The 22214-nt window shown below is 52.8% G+C and overlaps 6 protein-coding genes across 6 annotated transcripts; 1 reads left to right on the top strand and 5 right to left on the bottom strand.

Annotated features, from left to right (window-relative positions):
* Nucleotides 1–1835: 1835 nt before the first annotated feature.
* QBC33DRAFT_530262 (uncharacterized protein) lies at nt 1836–2666 on the bottom strand (the record flags this gene model as incomplete). The annotated part of the gene is made up of 3 exons (XM_060427217.1): nt 2611–2666; nt 2251–2551; nt 1836–2191 (listed from the first exon to the last, which is right to left on the bottom strand). Exons 2-3 carry the CDS (start codon nt 2255–2257, stop codon nt 1839–1841), a joined length of 360 nt encoding a protein of 119 aa, XP_060286366.1. The 5' UTR covers nt 2258–2551; nt 2611–2666.
* A 6549-nt stretch (nt 2667–9215) lies between these two features.
* On the top strand, nt 9216–11439 carry QBC33DRAFT_487147 (Alpha/Beta hydrolase protein; the record flags this gene model as incomplete). The annotated part of the gene is made up of 5 exons (XM_060425420.1): nt 9216–10115; nt 10183–10684; nt 10770–10903; nt 10968–11065; nt 11135–11439. Exons 1-5 carry the CDS (start codon nt 9478–9480, stop codon nt 11437–11439), a joined length of 1677 nt encoding a protein of 558 aa, XP_060286365.1. The 5' UTR covers nt 9216–9477.
* Nucleotides 11440–11527: 88 nt separating this feature from the next.
* On the bottom strand, nt 11528–14096 carry QBC33DRAFT_530260 (dipeptidyl peptidase 4). The gene has a single exon (XM_060427216.1). It carries the CDS (start codon nt 14023–14025, stop codon nt 11689–11691), a length of 2337 nt encoding a protein of 778 aa, XP_060286364.1. The 5' UTR covers nt 14026–14096; the 3' UTR covers nt 11528–11688.
* Nucleotides 14097–14741: 645 nt separating this feature from the next.
* On the bottom strand, nt 14742–17917 carry QBC33DRAFT_512804 (P-loop containing nucleoside triphosphate hydrolase protein; the record flags this gene model as incomplete). The annotated part of the gene is made up of 4 exons (XM_060425935.1): nt 14742–16364; nt 16416–16641; nt 16733–17618; nt 17674–17917. 4 exons carry the CDS (start codon nt 17915–17917, stop codon nt 14742–14744), a joined length of 2979 nt encoding a protein of 992 aa, XP_060286363.1.
* An 824-nt stretch (nt 17918–18741) lies between these two features.
* QBC33DRAFT_512803 (uncharacterized protein) lies at nt 18742–19390 on the bottom strand (the record flags this gene model as incomplete). The annotated part of the gene is made up of 3 exons (XM_060425934.1): nt 18742–18977; nt 19060–19137; nt 19195–19390. 3 exons carry the CDS (start codon nt 19388–19390, stop codon nt 18742–18744), a joined length of 510 nt encoding a protein of 169 aa, XP_060286362.1.
* Nucleotides 19391–20552: 1162 nt separating this feature from the next.
* On the bottom strand, nt 20553–21818 carry QBC33DRAFT_530257 (uncharacterized protein). The gene is made up of 2 exons (XM_060427215.1): nt 21364–21818; nt 20553–21274 (listed from the first exon to the last, which is right to left on the bottom strand). The coding sequence occupies exons 1-2, from the start codon at nt 21692–21694 to the stop codon at nt 20895–20897; spliced, it is 711 nt and encodes a 236-aa protein (XP_060286361.1). The 5' UTR covers nt 21695–21818; the 3' UTR covers nt 20553–20894.
* Between the last annotated feature and the right edge of the window lie 396 nt (nt 21819–22214).

The following is a 22214-nucleotide window of genomic DNA, read 5'->3' as shown; positions in this document are numbered from 1 at the left end:
GCCACGAGCCCTACTGGGAGTGCGCAGCAAAACCCAATCACAGAATCATACGGATCCAGTTGGATTCGAAGGACCCGCAGAAGCGCGAGACACAGCCTGGCCGAGGATTCCACTGCGACCTTGGCTTCACATCACCACCCTCACGGGAAGGCTATAAGTGCTTTTATCTTCTCACTGAAGACGCCACGCGAATGCGATTCATCAACTTCAGCAAGGAGATGTCCGGCATGCAAGCTAGCCTGAAGCACCAGCTCAACCGATTCTTTGCCCTCTTCGGGAACTACCCCCGGTGGTCGCCGTATTGACGGCGGCCGGGAATTCGGCGAATCCGTGATGGACCAGTACTGCGCGGATTGCGCAATCGGATTGACAAAGTCCACACCTTACAAACAATACGAGAACAGTATTTCCGAGCGCGGTATTCGCACCATCGCGACGGTAGCAAGGTGCTTCGCAATCCAGATGGAGATACCCATATATATTTTGGTATTTGTGTTACTTGATGGCAACTCTCAATATTTTCTGTGTGTTTTCCCCTTGATCCCTTTTCCCGATCATTCCTGGCGCGTAGGCAGGGCGAGGCTAGTTGATATGGTACGTGTAGAAAGTCGTGGGAGGGATCTGAGTCCTGCGGGTCCCATGCATCAGTTCCAACGGCTTTGTAAAGCCACCCGCAGCGTTTTACTTGCTGGAGAAAGGCTGTCTCTTTGATCTCCAGCTTGCCTTAGTCTAATTGTTGGGAGATCTCGAGCTTGCCTTCGTCTAGTTGCTGGGAGACTGATTTTGGTGAGAGGGCCCCCATATTCCGATCCAGGACATGTGCATATGCAAGCTCGAGGTTCTCCAGAGTAAATGCTGACTGTGGGCCGTGTAAAACATCCATCATGGTAAGCCACCAGACCGCCAGGCGGACGCCTGGAATGGCTGGAAAGAAGTGTGGAGATGAGATGTGTCTCCGTATGGACTCGTCGGTAAAGCAGCCCCAGCATACTGGGTAGAGACGCGATTTCCCGGTGTTTGGCATGGTCTGTTCCCCCTCTTTTGTGTGTATTACCATCTCCACCTTCTCCCTCCAATATCGCAATGTTACCGTCCCACAGAACCCCTTTCTCTGCCGAAAGTCACCGAAAATCTTCCCGACGAAGTCCAGATTCAGAAACCCGCGAAGAGGGCAGGCTCCGCCGTCACCCCGGCTTGAGAGGGCGTTTCGGCACTACCATCGCCACGCGGATTGAACCGAGGAGGAGACGCTGGCCAGTCAACTCCGACATGGTTGGGATGTTGTTTGATGAAGGCCTCCCGGAGTCCATTCCAGGCACCCTTGAATCCGGTGAACGACACGCGGCCCGCCGCGTCGATACTGGCCTCCACTAGGCCCGAGCAGTGGGCAATCTCCCTGAACGTCCCATCTCCTTCAATCGACGATGCCGGCCTCGAAGATGCAGGCTCCCGGGGTGAATAGACCAAAGGTGAAAGTATCGGGAGTTCGTCGCCTGATTCCTCTCCCGGGTTGCTTTGGGGAGCATGTACGGGGTGGTTGATGGAAGTAGCCTAAGGAGATACATGGGGGTGTAGTGAGACAAGTGTGGGAGCAGCGTAATGTCGGCGCCTGCCAGGATCCCCGAAAGGGGTGAATCGACCAAAGATCAACGGGCGGTGACAGATCGGCTGGATTGCAGGGGCCGGAAACAAGTGCGTGAGAGACAATGAGCTGGCGAGCCCGACACGGCAGCCCAAAGCTCTAGAGGCCCCATCCAAGCCCGCTCTGAGGTCGCATCCTTGGGCAATACAGGTGTGGCGAAGGGCGCGTAGAGCCGTATTATGAAGGATGGTGGGCATCAAGCGACAGGATCCTCTGGTTTGTCCGTGTACTCTTTGTGGCAATTGAGGAGTTGGGGGTCGTATTGCTCGATTCCTTCAGATCGGGCATCTCTTCGATGGATGTGATCGAAGAGCAGCGTTTTGCCAGGTACATAGGCGTTGCCTATCACCATAGCAATGCAGCCATTGGAAATATCCGCCATTTTGCTGTCTTGTGTATGCCTTGTGGTAACTGATGGCTGGTTCAACCGATGCGCAAGTGGTGACTTGAGCGATCCTGAGGGTCTGACCAGGTAGACAGGCAACTTGTCTTCACAATCCTTGAACTCTCTGAATGGGTTTTCAAGGTTTGTGATAGGACGCTTAAGCTCTAATAAGAAATTATTAGTATGTAACTACATGCACATTGCGCAGAAGGGCATCTCTCACCTCTCATATCCCGAGTATCAAGCTCTTGCAGGTCACGTTCCTAGGGTTTATAGGCATTGCCCATCACCATAGAAATGCATCCATTCGAAGGATCTGCCGTTTCCCTGTCTTCTGGCTGAGCTGTGGTGAAAGACGGGTGACTGATTTAACCGATGTGCTAGCAGCGAGTCTAGCAATCCCGATGGTCTAACCAGGTAGGCAGGCAACTTGTCCTCCTGGCCTAAAGTCTGGCATACCATCTTCTCGCAATCCTTGAACTCTTCAATCGAGGTTTAAAGGTCTGTAATAGGACGCTTAAGCTCTAATAAGGTATTATCAGTATGTAACTCCATGCATATTGCATAGAAGGGCATATCTTACCTCCTATGTAGCGAGTATCAAGCTCTCGCAGGTCACGTTCCTAACGCTCTGCGCAGGCTTGGTATTTGTGGGGTGGGCGGGGAGTACCAAGTCTCCCAAGACAATATAACGGTCCGAAGCCTGTGTCATACTTGGGAGACTTGGTTCGTTGCCAGGAATTGGCTGCAGCTCTGGTGGCCATTAGGTTGATCGTGTCGAGGTTTCTTCGATGGTTGCTACATGCGATGATTCCCCCCTCATGAGGTTAGGAGGAAAACAGCGACAAGAGTCAGAGTCAAGAGAACAAAGCCAGGTCAACAGGGACAAGAGTCAGAGGCAAAACAACCAAGCTAGGTCAACAGGAGAAATCGACCAAAGTCAGGATGTTCAATCCCATCGCCAAGTAGGTCTGCGGTAAGCATCGCTGGGCCATCCATGTTCCATGGGACGGGGCTTTACCAACCCTGGGTATAATGTTGCTGGATCGTTGGGGGGGGGGGGGGAAGAGTTTGGGGCTTTTAGAGTCCTACCCAGGACAATCGCCCTGAGGGCAGCGACCAAGAGGTCATAGGCCTTTTAATGTCCTGCCAAGGACATAGCTCAAATCGAGGTGCTGAGGTCACGCGCTCAACGCACAGTGGTGGGGAAACCAGTACATTACTTCGTAACCTGTAGCGGCCGTCGTGCCATTGTATTTGGTTCCCCCTCTTCTGCCTTCGACGTCGAATCTGCCGCGGAGATATAACGTGGTCGGATGGGGGTGGGATGATCTTCTCTGGTTTTTTGAGAAGAGGAGGAGTCCTGCTTTGCTCGAGAGTCAGTGGCAAGATAGCCTATGAAGTCTGGGACACTCTTACTGCCTTGACCCAAGAGCCGGCCAGGCACTGTGGGAACCATCCCCCTGTACGGATGTAAGCAGAGAACATACCTCAGGCAAGGTGCCGAATGTGATCGGGCACCTATCCAGAGGTTGGGAAGCGAGGGGAGAGGTTAGGTGGCAAACCTTGAGAGATGAAGGAGTCGAAGGCCTCTTGATGTCCTTGCCTAGCACGGATACGCTGGCAGGTTCATGAAAGTGCCTGTGCTGCTGAAATCTAGAGACGCTCCGTTAGATGAGTCGACCATCCGTTTGATGTATACAGTAGCAGATATTTACCATGGTGGGATCTGGCCAGCGAAGGAGGTGACCGACAACATGGGCCCAGGATCTGACGGTTTCATCCGTCGGTAATCCCTGGGATGTAGGCGTGTGTTCGCATGGCGACCGAAGGGGTGTGGGAGAGCTTGGTGGAAGGTCAGCAGGGGGGAGGAGGTAAGAGTTGGTTGAGGGAGAGTACGAAATGATTTGATGTCAGGGAAGCGAACTTGGTACAAAGTGGAAAGACGACGAGTAGAAGGTGCAAAGAAGCGGTGTGGGTAGTGGAGCGGGAAATATGCAGGCGTCAATATGGTGGATGGGGCACATGGTGGTGACGCGAGCAAACCTGCGGATGACAGAAACGTTTGTCGGGGAATATGAATCAGGCACGGGTTTAGAGACGGGTAAAGTTGACATAAGGAAAAAGAATGATGAGAACAGAGAAAAATGGCGGAGGGATGATGAGCCACGAGAGGAGAGTAAATGGAAACTGTAGAAGGATTGGGGAGGGGCGGACTGAAAATGTGAAAAGATGAACGATGCCAGGAAGAGAAATGGAAGAAGGGGAAAGTGGAAAGACGGATGACTTATATACCCAACCTTGGCAACGGATTCCTACCTTCAAGAGAGAGGTATCTGAGGCACCCAATCTACCTCCCCAGGCACCCAGGCAGTTAGAGAAGGAGGCCTGGCCACAGATGAAGGTGTCGACGGTTGGGAAGGTGGGGGGCCCGGGAGAGTGCAGAAGTGAGCCCCAGAACGGGAAAGTTATTGGACGAGTGTCTAGAGAGGTGGGCCGCTGTTTGAGGTGGTCATTAAACCCTCGCTTGCCTTGGTGCTTCAGGCTTGGTGAGCGAGGAAACTTGTGGACCGTTTGCTATCATGCATATGACGAATATCAGATGCTATCCCACACTGAGTCAGTAGTCAATCCCGATTGAAGTTTATCATGGCAATGCCGGTGTTGGATAAAACATCTCGACATGCGGCATGTCCGAGGGTGGCGGCTTTTGTGGTGTTGGGTGCCCGTTCGCTTGCTGTACAAACTGCACGCTCTGGTGGGTGTTAAGTATGGCGTGCTCTGTGACGTTCGGATGAAACAGGCTAGTTTGTTGTTCTCTTCCGCCAGATTCTGTGTCACGGCACCAAGTGGCCAAACGTACTAGTCCGCGTTGCCTAGCCAACCGCGAACCCCTATATATACGCTCATTTCGCCTCCCTTAGCTAGCTTCTTCCTTGCTTTGCACAACAACGTCTTCATTTCCTACCCCCTAACGTTGGCATCGTGACATTCTGCAAGGGTTTGTGCAGATCGAGAAGGTCGAAGCCGATTTTCAAGCTCGGATGAGCCCGCAGGACAGAAGGATTTCGCTGCATTCCAACCACCAACATTATGCATGTATTGTACTGTAGCCGGAGGCCACTTCTTGAATCGTGCGGAGGGAGGATGTCAAGAGGATTGAATATGATGCTCGCATTCGGGACCCGTAGGTTTGTGGGGGTTTGTCGGGGTTTGCACAGGAGCTTTGTCGAGCTTGTAAATATTTGTCGAGATTTCCAGTAGGGAATTTCTCTGCGGGCATGCGCCATTTGCTCTGCGGGCAGGTGGTAAGTTGGCAACAGCTGCATCGCTGTCACTATTGCTATTCCTAGCAACGGCAATAGCGATGGACAGCAACGGCAAGAGTGACAGGAGTGACAGCAAGAGCGATAGACAGCAATGGCAATAGCAATAGACAGCGAGAGCAATAGACAGCGACAGCAATAAGCAACAGCAAAAGCAACTGCCACCTGTGATGCGTTAACCGCCTGCCCGCGGAGCAAATAGCGCATACCACTGGAGAAATTCCCTTCCAGTATCTAGGAGGCTGGGAAGTAAACATATGCTCGGCTTATAGCAAATGGGACAGCCACTTACATGCGGAACTCTTGCTCGCTCCGCGCAGGTGGTGACTTGGCTGGTTGTTGCAGACATATCCAAGCAACATCGTGGATAATATGTGTTCATCGATACGTCCTAAAGAAAAACCTTTGCTGTTAGTTTTGGTGGCCTCTCCGTAGCCAATGGGCGTGAGAGGTTTAAGCTCCGGCAGCGGGATTGACCCCAACTCGTGTTTCCAACAGACCAATTCCGGGATGTTGAGAGGGAATGGGTGTCTTGAAGCGAAGGAAATACGTATTACCAGCGCAGGGAATAGTGTGGTTCGGTAAGGCAGCCCGAGGCATGGTGATTTTGACGGTGAAGAACAGATCAGGGGACATGGTGTAATTAGTGGGATGTTGCAACTTACCAGCGACGGGCATGAAGAGAGGGTATTGAGGTCGAAGGAGGCAGACGGGTATCTCGGGACGAGGCAAGTTCAACATCGGAGCTCGTTTGGTGCATTCGCCAAAGAGGGCAAGGAAACTGAAGGGACAAGCGTGGGGGCGGGGGTGGGGAGAGGGGGAGGTCCATAGATATGCTTGTGGGAAAGGTGATATCGTCGAGAGTAGCGTACTCAGAAGGAAGAAGGCGGCATCTAGCTGTATTCAAGAGTGTTAAGAGGCTTGAATCTGAATGACGCGGCTCCAACCTGAAGAACAATCCTGCGAGTTTGACGCCGATTATGAGCTCAAACATCGCAGTAAGAGAAATAGGGTGAGGTCCGGGAAGTGTAGTGTGTAAGGGAAACGTGTGGATTTGCCGGGGAGGTGAGGATATGAACTGAACAGGCAATCAGTACCTGTAGTGGCTTGGGGAAAACTGCCAGCCTCCAAGGGAGTCCATATCGTCACCTGACATCCAAGACGCAGCAGCATTAAGAGGAGAGGTGGAAAATATCCTTGCCAGCGTGGAAAGAGATCTTGGAATATGGGAATGGGAGTTCCAAGCAAATATTGTATGATATTGGTTAGAGGAATGCGCCGCAAGGAAATGAAGGATGGGGAAAGTTCGCGAGCCCACCTTGTACCCACCTTGATACAAACCCTTATATATTATGTTTTGCCGCAAGCGACGGTGCTGATCTGAAGAATATCGGTGCCGTTGATCATGCTTGCGAGGTTGTAATTAGTAACTGTATCTGTGGGCATGTCAATAGTGGCAGAGTAGAGAGACAAGAAGGGCCAATCCCGCGAAAATCCATGGTCCTTAACCTCGGAGAATATGTAGGAGGAAGGCGAGGCAGCTGGTCGAGAGATGAAAATTGAAAAGAGGTATGGAGAAGAAGGAGAGGACAAAATGAGTGGGAAACAGCAATTTTATACTGGAAATCGAGTGTGAGCGGGGCTTCAGACTGAGGATGGTGGCGAGAGCAAGGGCACACTAAGTACCCAAGGATCTAGTTGGCCCGATGTTATATTTATTCATGCCCACGTTGCTGGGAGGTGATCTGCCGCAGAGGTTTCTAGGACCTAAGGAGTCTCTAGAAGTGAGATGTCTACTGCCAGATCAATGAGGTCAAAAAGAGCGCAAAACTACAGATCATAAGGCTAGTATGCATGAATTCTCAGGGTTAGTTTGGCGGGACAGCCTACGTCGATGCTGACTGATTGAGGCAGAAGATGTCACAATCACAACTTGTTTTGCAGTCTACGACTTACACGTCGGCCTGGCAAGTTTCCCGACACAGGCTGATGCACCAGCTGAATTTGATGTCACTCAAAGTGGGGCTCTAAAGCAAAGAACAGGCTCTGCACTAAATGAAGACATAATACAATGCATCTCCTAGGATATCAACAATCAGGCAGAGTTTGGTTGACATATAAGCATTCAGGGGTTAGTTTCATTATTCCCTTTGTTGGAAATGATGGGAATGTTCATTCCATCCAGCTAGACTAAGGCCTCAATCTTTGAATGCGCCTACAAATAGTACTGTTCCCTAAAGAATTAGGTAATGATGTTAGCCAAATCGATATTGATAGGCAGAGAACAACAACTTTTTTTTTGAGCGATTCGCCGTGTATGATTGCTCGACTAGTATTTACACTATCCCAGCGCACCATCCATCTGGCAGACACTACCACAGCGACGCATCTTTAGTCTGGTCACTGACATCAAAACATCATACGATTCATGAAAGCATGGAATTTTTGTTTGCAACTATTGCACAGCCAACCATCTATGTAGTCAGAGCCTGTAAGGCGCGCCCCCCCCCTGAAAAAGGCAGGTCGTAAGCCATGGAAAAGCAAGCAGCAGTAGCGGATGCCCATGTTCCAGACCTAAATTCGTGACCGTCACGCACCCACCCTAGGGAGGTCCCTAAGGCCACCATATCTCCTTCATCCCGGCCGGATTCAGCACCTCATACTCGTTGATTTCGCCAGGGGTATTAACAGTCTCGGGGCCCACTGTCCTCGAGGCCAGAGCCGCCCCCTGGGGAGGCTCCACAAACTCGCCGGCGAAGGGCGAATGGTCGGAGGGTAGACTGGCTGACACTGCGGCTTCCGGACGTCCTTTGAGAGGTTGACGGCAAGTCGACGCTCAACAATGGCCACATATATGCTAACTGAAAAATATTAGTCGTCAAATAAGACGCTTCGTATGCCTAGAGTATGCATGGGACGCCGATTCCTGCTAGATGCTGTTCCAGCGGTGTTTTGCACGGAACGCAGAAATCTATTTGCCAGGCCAAGATCAGGCTGGAGGTTGACCAGACCATTGGCAACGGGGATGATAAGTTCAAGCCAACCAGCAAAGAACCCGGCCAGGGCAGTAAACTGGAATACATATCTCAGCATATAGCGTAGTCAAAGTATATGTTTGGGGGAGGGGCTGAGACATATGGCAAGCAGGATGATGCTTGTCGCAGAACCAAGGGATCCGAAAGAAAGCCAATATCGCGGAGAGATCTGGTCCGGGGCAGCACCCCTGATCTCTGGTGCCTCCATATCCTCGTCGCTGTCGATGGTATTAGGCGTCTTGACGTCCGTCTTCTCATGGCGCTCCACTGTCTCGGCGCCAGCCTTGATGCTCATTTCGAAGTCATGTAGAAGCTTGCGTGGGACGGATAATGTTGTTGGTTTCTGGAACTTGGAGAGCGTTTGGACCAGGAATCGAATCACGTAGAGCAGAACCAGTTACTTGGCACCGGTAGTCCGTGGAAGAGTTGATAGTTATACGAACATAAGACCAACACGAGGCACTGCCCATCCATTGCTCCATCCCCGCATTGTTTTGAACCATCACCCCTAGCTTTCCCCGCGGGGTCTGGACGCTTACTGCGTAGTAGTGCATCTTCGGCAGGAAAGCTAAGTTAGCCAAAGATTAGTGCTGAAGGCATGTCAAAACGGATATAACGGTGCAAGTGGTGAAGGATCCGGGACTAGGATGATCTGCATCAGGGCAGACAACAGGAACTTGGACCTTAGATGAGTCATGTGGTTCAACGATTATTGCGTACATGACACATCGCGCCCGGCCTTGGATTGCCTGTACATTCCCGGTCTGCCCCTAATGACTCAGCGCAGACTAGGTGCATGTTGACAACCACCAATACGCGATCAAATCAAGCCTTTGTTCAACATCTTTACTCTTTGCTAGTGAATCATTGACACAGAAGCCGACCAATGGCATCCGACGCATACCAAAGCCGAGAGAGTAAGATCATGGCAACGCCAATATTGGAAATGTTGTACGGTGGGCAATCGCGATCCCATCCTTCACTCCTTAAGAAGACGGAAAGGCCTGTCTCAATCTGTTTTTGATCCAATTCTTAATCCCCCCGCACTTCTCCCCGAAAAGGAGTCTCATCTCGCCAACCAAATACATCATGGTTGTGATGCCAGGACGAACCACACTGTTCGGACTCGTGCAGATTGTCCTCTTGATTCCCCAGTTTATAATCGCCACAGACGAAGCACCGCCACCCGACTTGGGACAGCAGCCGATATACGACGATGGGCTCAATCCAAACTCATACATGCGAGACAGCCGAGATGACTTGGTTGTGAAGACTTCGCTCTTCACTGTCCAAGGGGCCGTATCACCTGAAACTCCGAAAGTCCGACAATTCCTAGGGATACCGTATGCCGAGTCCCCCGTGGGGAAACTGCGCTTTAGGCCGCCAGTGTCCCGAAGCGCAACCAACGAGGTGGTCGATGCAACCAGGCATGGTCCGTCCTGCCACCAACATTCTCCTGCCAGCGCCACCCGAAGCTTGTTCTCCGAGCACCTTCCGGGATTCGTGCCTGCCGAAAGCTCGACCCAGTCAGAGGACTGTTTGACGCTGGATATATGGGCTCCGCGGCAGAGTCGGCAGAGTGATGAGGAATCGAAGAACATTGGTGCTTCGGCAGTCATGATATGGATCCACGGGGGGGCCTTGATGACTGGAGGCAGCTCGACGCCGTACGAGCGCGGTACGCGCCTTGTGGATGGCCACGAAGACATCATCGTCGTCTCGATTAAGTATTATTTCCTCTCCGCAAGCATGCACCATGGAATAGTGGCCACTTGGGGGCTGACGCAGGTACAGTTATCGACTGAATATCTTCGGCTTCCCTCGTGCGGAAGCACTCGATGGACACAATCTCAACCCTGCCTTTTTGGATATCCGGAAGGGCGTCGAATGGGTGTATCAGAACATTCACAATTTTGGGGGAAACCCCAACCAGATGGTCCTCTTTGGAGACTCTGCTGGAAGTTCATCCGTGGACAAGTACACTTATGCCTGGGCTCACGACCCCTTGGTCAGAGGTTTCATTATGATGTCCGGCCAAGGCGAGATATCGGGGGATCCCACAGACCACTCGAATTTCACCTACGTGGCCGACCGGGTTGGTTGCGAGGGCGATGACAAGGACGAGTTGTTCACCTGCATGCAAGAAGTGGCGGCTGAGAAGATCATGGACGTCCTTAACCAGTACGATCCCAAGGCAAACGGTGGCCGGATGCTCAACTTCCAGCCACAAGCCGACAACGAGACGAGCTTCTCAAATTACACCGATCTCCAAGTTCGGGGGTTGTACGCACCATTGGTAAGCTTCCCCTTAATCATGTCAGGCTCAGATCCACCTCGCAATCGTCAAGGAAATATGCCATTGACACGTTGCATTTCTGTAGCCCCAAATAATCGGCAATTGTGACAATGAATTCACCTCTCTATTTCAGCCGTTTACCGGATCAGCCCCGGACCAAGAACTAATCGATATGCTATCGAATGGCATGTTTATCTGTCCTGCGGCCAAAGCTGCCAGGTTTGTCCTCTTCCACGTGGCTGTTAATTATACTGGTACACGCTGACCACCATGCAATCGACAGAGCTCGCCAGGAAAGAGGCACCCCCATCTGGCGGTACCGGTATTTTGGAGAGTTTCCAAACCTAAACCCTCTCCCGTGGCTCCGGACCTACCATTCTAGTGCGCTGTGCCATATTATACAATCCCTCTGCTTAATCTGGTTTTGTCTGATTAACGTCTTATTCTCAGGTGATATCCCCATGGTATTTGGCACCTCGGACACATATGCTCCTGATACCCCCGAGGGATCCGCCGTCAGCAAATATCTTCAGTCTGTCTGGGTTGCCTTTGCCAAAGATCCGGAACATGCTTTGACAGAGCAGTTCAACTGGCCGCCGTACGTCGAAACCGAGGAGACGCTGGTACGTCTGGGATGGGAGAACTCGGCAGAACCAGACTTTGTCCGAGGTGACACCTATGACAAACCTTGCAACCCTATGGCAGGTGCACAGGGGCAAGATTCCCCAGACACATTGTTAAAGTACATTGTGTAAGCTGTGTAGAGGGTTTGTGACAAGGTATTGAAAGGAATCTACTTTGTCTAAAACCAAAATTAATACTGGAAGATGGGGACTAAATGTGCATATGCAGAGAGATTTTAACGGATGATATTGAACAGCCAAAGACGGTCTTCATATGTTGCTCTGCCTAAGCTTACGAGCAGGTTGCGCATTCTACGACGCTATGGGGTAGTAAGACTGGCTTCCTCTCCTTCCTAAGGATATCTCCGCGGATGGTTGTAATTATGCCTCCGACCGGACCCCCACAGCTCCCTTCTTAGACCACTGGTGCGTAAGCTGCTCCGGTTCCCTGTTCTTCTCAATGAATAGCGCTTCTGTCAAGTACTTGTACAAGAATCGGTTGGCACCGTTATAAGAGATACCGTGGTCGCTATCCGTGAAGGCCAGCCAGTTCAGCTTCTGTGGCGGCACACCGGCCCCGACCAGGAGATCCACCAGCGCCGCCGTGTTCTGGTAGTGCACGTTGTCGTCGCCGGTGCCGTGCAGGATGGTGAATCCGCCAGCGGCATTCCGGAACCCGGTCGCGTTTCGCACCGCCGTTTCGGCGTAGCCGTCCGGGTTGAGGGCATCCGTTTTCATGTACCTCTCCGTGTACATGCTGTCGTAGAAGCGCCAGTCGCTCACTGGCGCGACGATCAGACCCGTCGTGAAGACCCCCGAGTTCGCCTCCAAGGTCTTCGCCGTGAGGAAGCCGCCATACGACCAGCCGAACATGCCGACGTGGGCTGAGTCCAGGAACGCGTTTCGCTGGAGCAGCTGCTCAGCCGCCCATATTTGGTCCAGCGGTTCCAGTCGACCGAGGTGTTTGGCAACCGTTGCTCGAAAGGCTCTGCCCTTGCCTCCGGTTCCACGATTGTCGACGGTGTAAGTTACATATTCGAGCTCGGGGTCGGACGTGATATACGCAGTCCAGGTCAAGCTCTGATAACTCTTGGACACCTCTTGTGCGCCGGGGCCACCGTAAGGTGTGAATAGCACGGGATATTTCTTCGCCGGGTCGAAATCGGCGGGAAGACGCTCCATCACGTTAAGGCTGAATCCATCGGGGTGCTCCAGCTCGAAGTAGGAGATCTTCGGGAGCTTGTACTCCTGCAGTTTGTTCCAGAGAGCCTCGTTGCTCGTAATAGTTCGGATGGGTTCAGTGGAGTTTACCGAATACAATTCCTGGTATGGCACATCTGGCCCCGAGTAGCTGAGAATATAGTAGCCTCCGCCAGCCGAGAAAGAGGCCGACCAGTATCCAGCGACGGTATCGTCCACCAACGCGGTCTTCTCAGCTGTCGTGTATGAGACGGAGTACAAGTGACGTTCAGTACTGTGATGCTCCCTGGACAGATAGTAAATAAGCTGTCTCTTGGTGTCGATCTTCACGTATCCCGCGACCTCCCACTGACCACTGGTGAGGGCAACGGCATCACCGCCACCCACTGGATAGAGGTATAGATGGTTCCAGCCAGACTCGTCCGATAGATCCAGGTACCATTCCGAGCCGTTGATCGCCCCGACGTAGGCAATGGCGATGTTGTTGTCCAGCCACCCGTCCGAACCATCCCGCTGACGCACGAGCGTCGATGTAAAGCCCTCGGCGATGTCCACGCGCACCAGCTTCTCCTTGTCTTGGACCCGGTTAAATGCCCGATAAATGAGACTGGTGTGGTTGGCAGTGACCCAAGCCACCTCGCCGATGATGAGATCGTCCTCCGCAAAGGCGTCAACAGGGATCGTGCTGGTCTCCAAAGAGCGGACATTCAGAAGGGACAAGGACACCCGTGGGTTCGTCGTGCCGACCTTGGGGTAACGGAGCTCTAGCTCACGGGGGTAAGACGGTGCGACCGCTTGGCCATCCATGAAGTAGGGCACGGTGAACGTCTCGACACCGGTCTCATTGAAGCTGAGGAATGCGATGTACTGCCCGTCAGGCGAGAACCACAGTGTCTTTCGGTCGCCGAATATTTCTTCTTCATACACCCAATCCGGCACGGCGTGGAACAAGTCGGCGCTGCCGTCATGCGTGATCTGGGTGACATTGCCGCAAGAGCGTAGGAAAACGTTATTACCGCGAACAAATGCAACGGCGCCTCCTCGTGGTGCAAACTCGGCATACTGGATGTCACCAGCCTGGTCCTCCACAAGCGGAGAGAGGGCCCCTGACGCAACATCCAGGATCTGGTAATTGGCGAAGTACGAGTGGCGGTACTGCTTGGTATGGTTCGTCGCGAACATGACTTTCTTCAAGTCCGGGCGGATCCAGTAGTCGACGGAACCTTCAGGCACCTGGTCGGCAGCGACGAAGGTGCTGCTCTCACCGGTGACAATGTTCTCCAGGACGAAGGAGCCATTGTCCGTCCGCGAGATGAAGGTGCCATCTTCCCCGCCGGAAAACCATGTAACAGAGCGCGACGAGGCACTAAACTGGGGTGACAGGACGGTGTCATTGAACGTCAGGAGGCGCGTACCTTTACCCTGGGGCTGGTGTGGTTGTCGTGGAGGGACAATGGCGGATGCGATGACGACCAGGGTTGCCACCACGGCTGCAGGTTGGATCTTGGGAAACCTCATCGCGGCCAAAACGACTTATCGAAGCAGACGGTGAGTTGAGGCCGGAGGGGTGTCGTGACAAAGGAGCCAGGGCCTTAGAAGAAGGGCGCTGATTAGGCCTGCCTTTATTAGCCTGCCATCGGTTATATCCGGCCATCATCATATTCCTAGGAATTGCGTTTGCGCCGTGCAAGTAACCAATTGTGGTAGGTGACACGCCCAGCGGCCTGGGTGAGATTAAAGCGCTTTCGACCTTCTCGACTGGTCGATAGCGCCTTGGCGGTCCGCTTCCTTGAATATCTCATATGCCTCTTCCTTTACCGCCTCGGGGAAATTATGCGCTGTGGGTGGATAACAGCGCGGGAGTGATCGGCAGACCCCGCGTGAGCATAGGCATCATCCACTCTTGCTACTATGGAGCGCACGCCGTCGATAGGGAAGAGTCGGTCAGTCTCGCTGGCGGCGAGAAAGAAGGAGCGCCACGCTATGGCGCAGACCAATGCATCGATATCACATATCCCTAACAGTCCCGGAACATATTCCGCTCTGTTGTGATTGATATGGTCACGGAGATATGTGTCTAGGAGGCTGAACTACCTATAATGGAGCGGTTCGGTGTCGAGTTGTAATTTTCTACCCTACGAAGGTCATCTATGGCCAACAGCCAACAGAGACGACAGCAACGGTTGCCAATTTCTGCGGAGAAATTCTCTTCTCAAATAACGATCTGCTCTAACCTAGCCATTCTTCGCAGGCTTTGCCGGAACCGTAATAACCCTGCCGCTCTGGTACAGGTTCACGAGGATGCTTCGCAGCATCTTGGCCCTCGCAAAGCAGGTCTCCCCGTTGGAACCCGTAACCCTTATCCTGTCCGTCGTGGCCTTGCCCTTCCCGTCCACAGCCCCGGTGACATTGATATCACCGAAAATGGCCAGCCCGCACCTCTGCCGACTGAGCATCACGTTCAGACGGTTCTCGCTCGATGTAACGCCCGGACCAGCCCGCTCGGTGGTACCAAGGATGACGAAGACGATGTCCCCCTCTTGGCCCTGGACCGAGTCGATGGTCGACGCCGCTCGCATGCCCAAGAGCGTCGAGTACTCGGGCTTCTTCAGCATATTGTTGAGGAGCTTGACCATGGCCTTATACGGCAAGAGGATAAGGATTGTAGCAGGATTTATGCCCTTCGTCCTAACAAAGTCGGCCGCAACATTGAGCCCAGCCTCGACCTGGTCAGGGTTCCTCTTTGAGCCAGTGGCCTTGTCTCGATAGCACGTTGTGCCTCGGCAGTCGAAGAAGACCTCTTGCAGCGTGCCGTCTGGCGCAGGGGTCAAGCCTGGGTACTTCTCCTGGAGATACTTCTCCAGCTCCACGCCAGCAGCATGCTGCCTGACGATGTCGCATTCTGGGCCGTACGTGAAGGGGGCGTCACTGTATACCTCGCGATGGCAGATCGCGAATAGATCCCGGGCCATGCGACGCTGGGTCCTCAGGCGGTAGATCGGCCAGCCAGCGGCCTTGAAGAACCCTAGAGGCGAGATCTGGGCGGTCGGCGCAAAGCGGTTTAGGTAATTGCCCTGGGCGTCTTTCTCCTCGACAGTCATGACAGTCGGGAAGAACTGCTTATCGTCGCCAGCCATCAAACACGGCAGAAGCGTGTTGCCCCACACCGAGTAGAGATCGCGGCGCGTCATGTTTGCAGCCTCGTCGACGGCAATGCCCCGGGCAACGTTGCTCTTCCACTCGGCGAAAATGCCCTTGCACGAGAGGGACGGGGTTGTGCAGACTATGTCTGCAGCATTGAGGATATTCGCGAATAGAGCCTTCTTGGTATCCAAGGTAAGGGTATTAACCTTCTTGTACTCTTCCCAGGTCATTTCTCCGGTAGCCACGGCACGGAGATGCACTAGATCCGCCCTATTGTCGATATCGCCACGGAGAGCACGCAGAGCAGCATTGTCGTCCAGACGAAGACTTCGACCAGCAGCTGGGGATTGCAGCAGCATCAGTAGCCAGGACGCAAGCGATAGGGGCAGCTTCCACTGCGACTCGGGCTTCCAACCTGAACTTGGAGCTGCATTGTCACCGGCGCCAGGATTCTCAAGCAAGTGATTAAACGCGTGTATCTCGTCCTCAATCTTGTTGCCGCGGACGACCATGACGTAGCGAGCACGGCTAGAGTCGTCTATTGGCCTGGCCTTGTTGCAACGATCGGTGTCCCTCGTAGAGACGCTGTCGACACGAACGGCGAAGTTGCTCACTGCGACGTGGGTCGGTGCAGAACCGTAGACCTTGTTAACACTAGCCACCATGCCAATCGTACCGATGGCGAGCGCTGTCGTCTTCCCAAAACCAGGTCCCTGGTTACGAGTTAGTGAAGTTCCACGTATCTACGCAATGCATGGACTTACAGCAGTGATGACGCCAACTCCTAGCGGCATCTCGCTGAGGTACCTGCGGAACCGATTGTAGTCGTTGGGAAGAGCCTCCTCTAAAAGAGCTTCCTTGTCGTCGGACTTTAGGAGGTTAACCATGGGAAGAGGTCGCAGCGCGACGCGGGTTGTCGGAGCCGCGACTTTGCCGGCAGCCTTGTCCTCGAGACAAGTGCCTTCCAGCCTCGACCTTGCGCTGATAATCCTTTAGCTGCACGTCGAAACTCAGAGCGACACAATTCTATCGGTCGCTGTCTTCCTGCAGCGCAGCATTGGCAGCCTGGCGGTTGCTGAACGTGATCACCTCGAAGTCGGAACTGCGGTTCTGCTGAACTGGCAGAGGACGACGGACGAGGAGAACAAGATCGTGCTCACCAACATGGTGGGTATTGAGAGCCTTGATGCTATTGGGGTAGTCCATTATCTTGGCATCCCATTCACCCCGAGGGGCGTCTTCGGGCCTCTCGTGAAGGTTTAGCTTGGACACCTCACTATTCGCCAGACGGCGCCAATCAGAATTGTACTGACCCTTGAAGCCCGGTGTCAGAGGCACGATGACGAAGTACATTTTCGTGTTGCCTGGCTCGCTCTCAACAAAGTAGGCCCGGAACTTCGTATCGCGGATTCCTGCAGCAGCGTCGTCAAGCCACATGACGTCTTGGACCTGGGTACGTGTCATGGCGATGAGGTGAGCGTTGTCGTCGTCGAAGGTCCAAGCCGCCGGAAACTGCGGGCCTTTGTTATCCTGCAGCATTTCCTTGTACCGCTTTGCATCCCACTCGGACAGGAATTCATACGGGTAGGTGAACGGCGGCGGCATCGTGTCCTCGCTCCACGACCTCTCCAGGATGTTGGCCGGCAAGGGAGCGATAAAACGGAAGTTCTGCAGCTCCAGAATCTCCAACAAGGTCATGCCACCGGCCATCTGTTCGTTCCGGTTGATCCATCCCTTGCTCTCGTGGCCAGGGTTGGCGAACGGCATGCCGTATCCTTGAATCTTTGCGTGGGCCTTGAGGCAGACCTCAAGGAGCGCCATGTCCTTCTTGACGGCAGGGAAGCAATCAGGCATGTCATCATCGACGGGGCGAACAGAGTACTCGAACTTGCCGCGCGGGAATTTGACAACAATCTTGTACGCCTCGGTTATCTTGGCTGCTCCATGCGGTGGGTGTGATATGTCCACTGGGTGTATCAGCATAGTCCTCGGGTTGTGATATCATCTGGATGGAAAATTTACACGCGTGGCACTTGCCAAAGCCATCATCCTCGTTGGATCGACCGAGAGGGAATTCCAACTCGAAGCCCATCCAGGGGTCGACACCGACGCTTTTGAACGTCCAGATCTTCGCGTTGACGCAAGTTTCCACACCAAGACTCTTGCCACCAACGATACTTCCATCGCCAACTATGACTGCACAGTCCTTCGAAAAGTTCTTGCTAGCCGTGGTCTTCTTGCCGGCCGAAGCCTTGTTGCCCGTCATCTGAGACGAGGTGATTCCTCCACAACAAATCAACAGCCGACCACTTGACGACGTGGGCTCCTCCGCAGCCACTAAACACGTCGGATTTCCTCGAAGGTACGGCACATGCAAGCACGACAAAGTACCACTGTCCGTGGGACAGTAGTTACCAGAACCTCAGATTAGTCCTCTATGTGAAGATAGCCGCAGATTTACCCACAACGCAAAGCGTCCAACCGAAGAAAAATAAATTGACAACGGATAGACACGAAGTCTATCTAGTAGCACAGGGGGGAAGAGGCACTGGGGGAGCAGAATTTCGGCGAAGATTTGGGAGCCGGTGATAGTGGAGAATTACGCGTTGTTGTTTTTTATCGTGGGGTTGTGCAGATGTTTTTTTTTTTTTTTTTTTTTTTTTTTCAGCCTTGAATCGCATAGTTATTGGGCGAGATACAACCCCTTATCACGTGATATATCCCTCCCTGAAGAAGCCGACGTTACGTAGTTAGGTAGGTACCTACTATGGATGCGGTCATATCGATAATTCTACTTTGGAGTTGGTTGGTTGAGAGGTCGGAAAGCTCCTTAGAGTTGGGGGCAAAACTGGAATGATCAAGTAGGTATCTAGGGAGGGGATGCTGAGTGTATGACGATATCATAATACTTGTGTAGTCTCAAAGAGCGGTTCCCCTGCCAGCCAGAATGGCCAAGCGGGCTCCGCGTCAGGCTGCCCCTATATTGTTCTCAGGGCCGCCATGCTCTTTTCGTCCCTCAACTCCCCAATAGTATTCTCCTTGTTGCTTCCTTCCTTCTCCTTTTGCTTCTCGGGGAGGTGAAGCCCCTGCTCAGCAGTTGGCTGTTCCTCCTCCAACCCCATCCAACTGCCAGTACCCACCGATTTCCTCGAATATGGCCTCCCACTGCGGCACAATCTCCTCCAAATCCCTCGGCTCGACATCAAACATATCCGCACACTGAGCCCACCGGAAATCAGCCGTGTGGTTAGGCATGTACGTGGCGCCATCAAACTTGACCCCGGCATTCACGGTGCGGCCGGACTCCTTCTCCAAGTTTGTCAGCTCTGCGTTTGAGAGTCGTTGTCATATCTAAGGTTTAAGCTTAGCATAAGTGTGAAATGGTTGCATTATGTAAAGTCAATATACCTTTCTTCTGCAGTTTGTCAGTTGATTTCTTGGTGAGTTTCTTGGCTTGTGGCTTGGTATCCAAACCATTGCTATTATCTGTAATGCAAGTGTTAGCATTAACTGTGAACTGTTCTTGTATTGGAAATGACTAACCCTTTTCTGCATTATTGGCTGGCTTAGCCTTCTTCTCTTTCTTCAGAGTGTCGCTGGGAACTAGATGCTTGTCAACCCTGATACTAATGTAAAGACGTGATTTTTTCTCTGGCACATATCGAGGTTGAAGAATGTCGCTATCATCAGGGCGACACTTATGGGCAAACTGGCGCCATGTATTGACAAATGTCTTCATGCTTGCCAGCAAACTTATGCCAGAGCTTTCCAGTCTTGTTGTTGCTAAGTGTCGTTTCATCACAGCCAGACTGTAAAAAGGGGAATTTCTCTGCGGGCATGCGCCATTTGCTCTGCGGGCAGGTGGTAAGTTGCATCGCTGTCACTATTGCCATTCCTAGCAATGGCAATAGCGATAGACAACAACAGCAAGAGTGACAGAAGTGACAGCAAAAGCGATAGACAGCAATAGCAAGATAGACAGCAATAGCAAGAGCGATAGACAGTAACAGCAATAGCAACAGACAGTGACAGAAAGAGCAATAGACAGCAATGACAATAGCAATAGACAGCGATAGCAATAGACAGCGACAGCAATAGACAGCGACAGCAATAGGCAACAGCAAAAGCAACTGCCACCTGTGATGCATTAACCGCCTGCCTGCGGAGCAAATAGCGCATGCCCCTGGAGGAATTCCCGTAAAAAGAGCATGCCAAGATAGTAAGTTAAGCTTGGCCTAGGGCTGTCGTTCTTGTCCTAGTCATCTAGAGCTTTGCGAAATGCTCTAGTGTATCCATTATTGCAAGAAGCATGCTTTTTGATCTTAGCCTTTAGCTTTAGCATTATGTCTAAGCTAGAAACAGTTAGTATATGGTATTAAAATGTAAAATATGCTTAGATACTGACATTAAATCTAGTCAAATGTAAGACGTAAGGTGTAGGATTCTAAAGAAGTGTCAAGCATAGATTTAGGGTAGTAGTTTCACACCAAAGCCTCAGAAGGGAGAAAGAAATAGAAGGGCAGCAAAGGAAGTCGACTGCCAAGGACTTAGGTTGTTCTAAGAAAAGGAAAAAATGTTAGCAAGGTAGGCAATGGGAATATTTATACTTGCTAGCAGCATGGTCGAGGTTACTTTATTTGTGTTGCGAGAGTTGCTAGATGCAAGTATGGAAGGAAGGATGGAAGGAAGGAGCTATCGCCTAGAAGTAAGATAAGTCAACATCATCACTTGTTTAAGCAGGGGGAAACTAGAAAGATTCTGTCGCAAATTGTCGAAGATAATCAAGGCGTACGCAAGGGGGGGCCCAAATATATGGGATACTTTTCAAGAACAGAATGCCCTCGTCAACGCCTACTTGGGCGTCCTGTGTGGCAAGATATCTCATAGGATCTATTGAAAAATACTAAAGAAGCACTTCGAGTAATTCAACAAAATACCTAGTGTCATGTACTGTACATACAATTTCCAACGGTCAACCAAACTTCTTCATCTATGGCGGCACCGTGGCTCCGAGTTAATAGCTCGGCATTGGTGGCTTTGGCATTTGTCTGAGTGGTCGGGGCAGCAGCTCGGAAGCCAGGAATAGCCCCGACTAGGACGGGGTCTCCGTTGCCCTCGCTGGTGTGTGGCTCGACATTTTCGGCCAGCCTGAAACCCGACCTGTCCCCCCTCCCCCGGTGCCTGCAAGTCCCACAAGGACCACCAAAGACAACGGGATCAATGGGCCGCCCAGCAGCATTTTATCACACCTTCGCCACAGCCCTTCTCCCGCCCCTCAAGCTCCCCAACCTCCAGCTCACAAGCGCCGTCCCGGCCAACAAGCAGGGAACCCCGACGCCAACCCCGACGCCCACCCCCTTCGCCCAGCGGCCGTGCTCGGCCCTCCTCGCGAGTTCTCCCTCCGTGTCGACGGCGCGGTAGAACCAGTCGTTCTGGACCGAGAACTGCTGCGTCGCGTCGCCCCAGAACTCGCCGGGCCTGTCCGGCTGCGAGATGGAGATCACGTTGGCCATCCGCGCCGCGAGGGATTGCGCCTCCAGCGGGGTCGTGTCGGGGGACTGCGGGATGGGGAAGCTCTGCATTATTTTGAGGGGGTTGAAGACGATGCGGGAGTCGGTCGTGTCTATTCGGAGGGAGGGGTGAGTAATAGGAGGTAATTATTAACCAAGTACCTAGCGAGGCGAATGGGGCTCCGGTTCGAATTGGACTTACTAATGCTCCACTGCGCCGGGACGTCGGTCGAGGAGTTCTTGGCTGGGAACGACCAGCTCACCATGACGGGGTAGCCGCTGTCGGCGTGCTTCCAGGTGATGTTGTAGTCCACGTCGGCGCGGATGAAGGCGTACCCGCGCGTCCGGTCCGTTTCGGGGAAGAGCGGCCAGACGTCATCCCCGTACTCGCAGCCTCCGTCCAGGCACCATACGAATGATGTCAGGCAGATGGCGCCGTTGCAGTCGCGGTCTTTTTGTGAGTATGCTAATGAGTGCAGCGGCAGGGAGAGCAGTGCTGTCACTAGACAGAGTGTCGTGTTTGAGGCGAACATGGTTGTTGGTGCTTCCTTGTCTCTATCTGGGGGGGGGGGAATGCGGTTCTTTTTGATTTCGGCACAATAAGGCCCACCTATTTAATTACGCGACAAGCCCAAACACCACATCCTTCGCAGCTTGGCAAAGTTCAAGGCGTACACTGCCTTGACTGCGGATGCTGCGCCACTTTGGCGATCCACCGCGGCGAGTATTTAATTACCTAGGTAATGGTTGACGATCTTCCATTATGCGCCCTTACCCGTCGACGTCGAGGCTTTATTTCATTACTATCGCGACTTGCTGGGAGGAGGCCGTGTTGATCTATGGGCATCCATCCAAGATTAAAATATCGCGCCCTCACTCTTCCACCGTCCGTCCGGTCGGGTTTCCCCCTTCGAGAAACTGTCTGGCTGCGTGACTTCCCACTGCTCGTCTCTTCGAGGTCGACGACGAGGAAATGCGGGTGGCTTGGCACGGAAGCGTGGGTCTGGCAAGATGTCGGTCGTGGCATGGGAGGGCAATCACGGGGATATCGAG

The sequence above is a fragment of the Phialemonium atrogriseum genome, assembly GCF_030411735.1.
Source record: "Phialemonium atrogriseum strain 8032-3 unplaced genomic scaffold QBC33scaffold_5, whole genome shotgun sequence".
NCBI lineage: Eukaryota > Fungi > Ascomycota > Sordariomycetes > Cephalothecales > Cephalothecaceae > Phialemonium > Phialemonium atrogriseum.
This window is presented reverse-complemented; position numbering and strand designations above follow the sequence as displayed.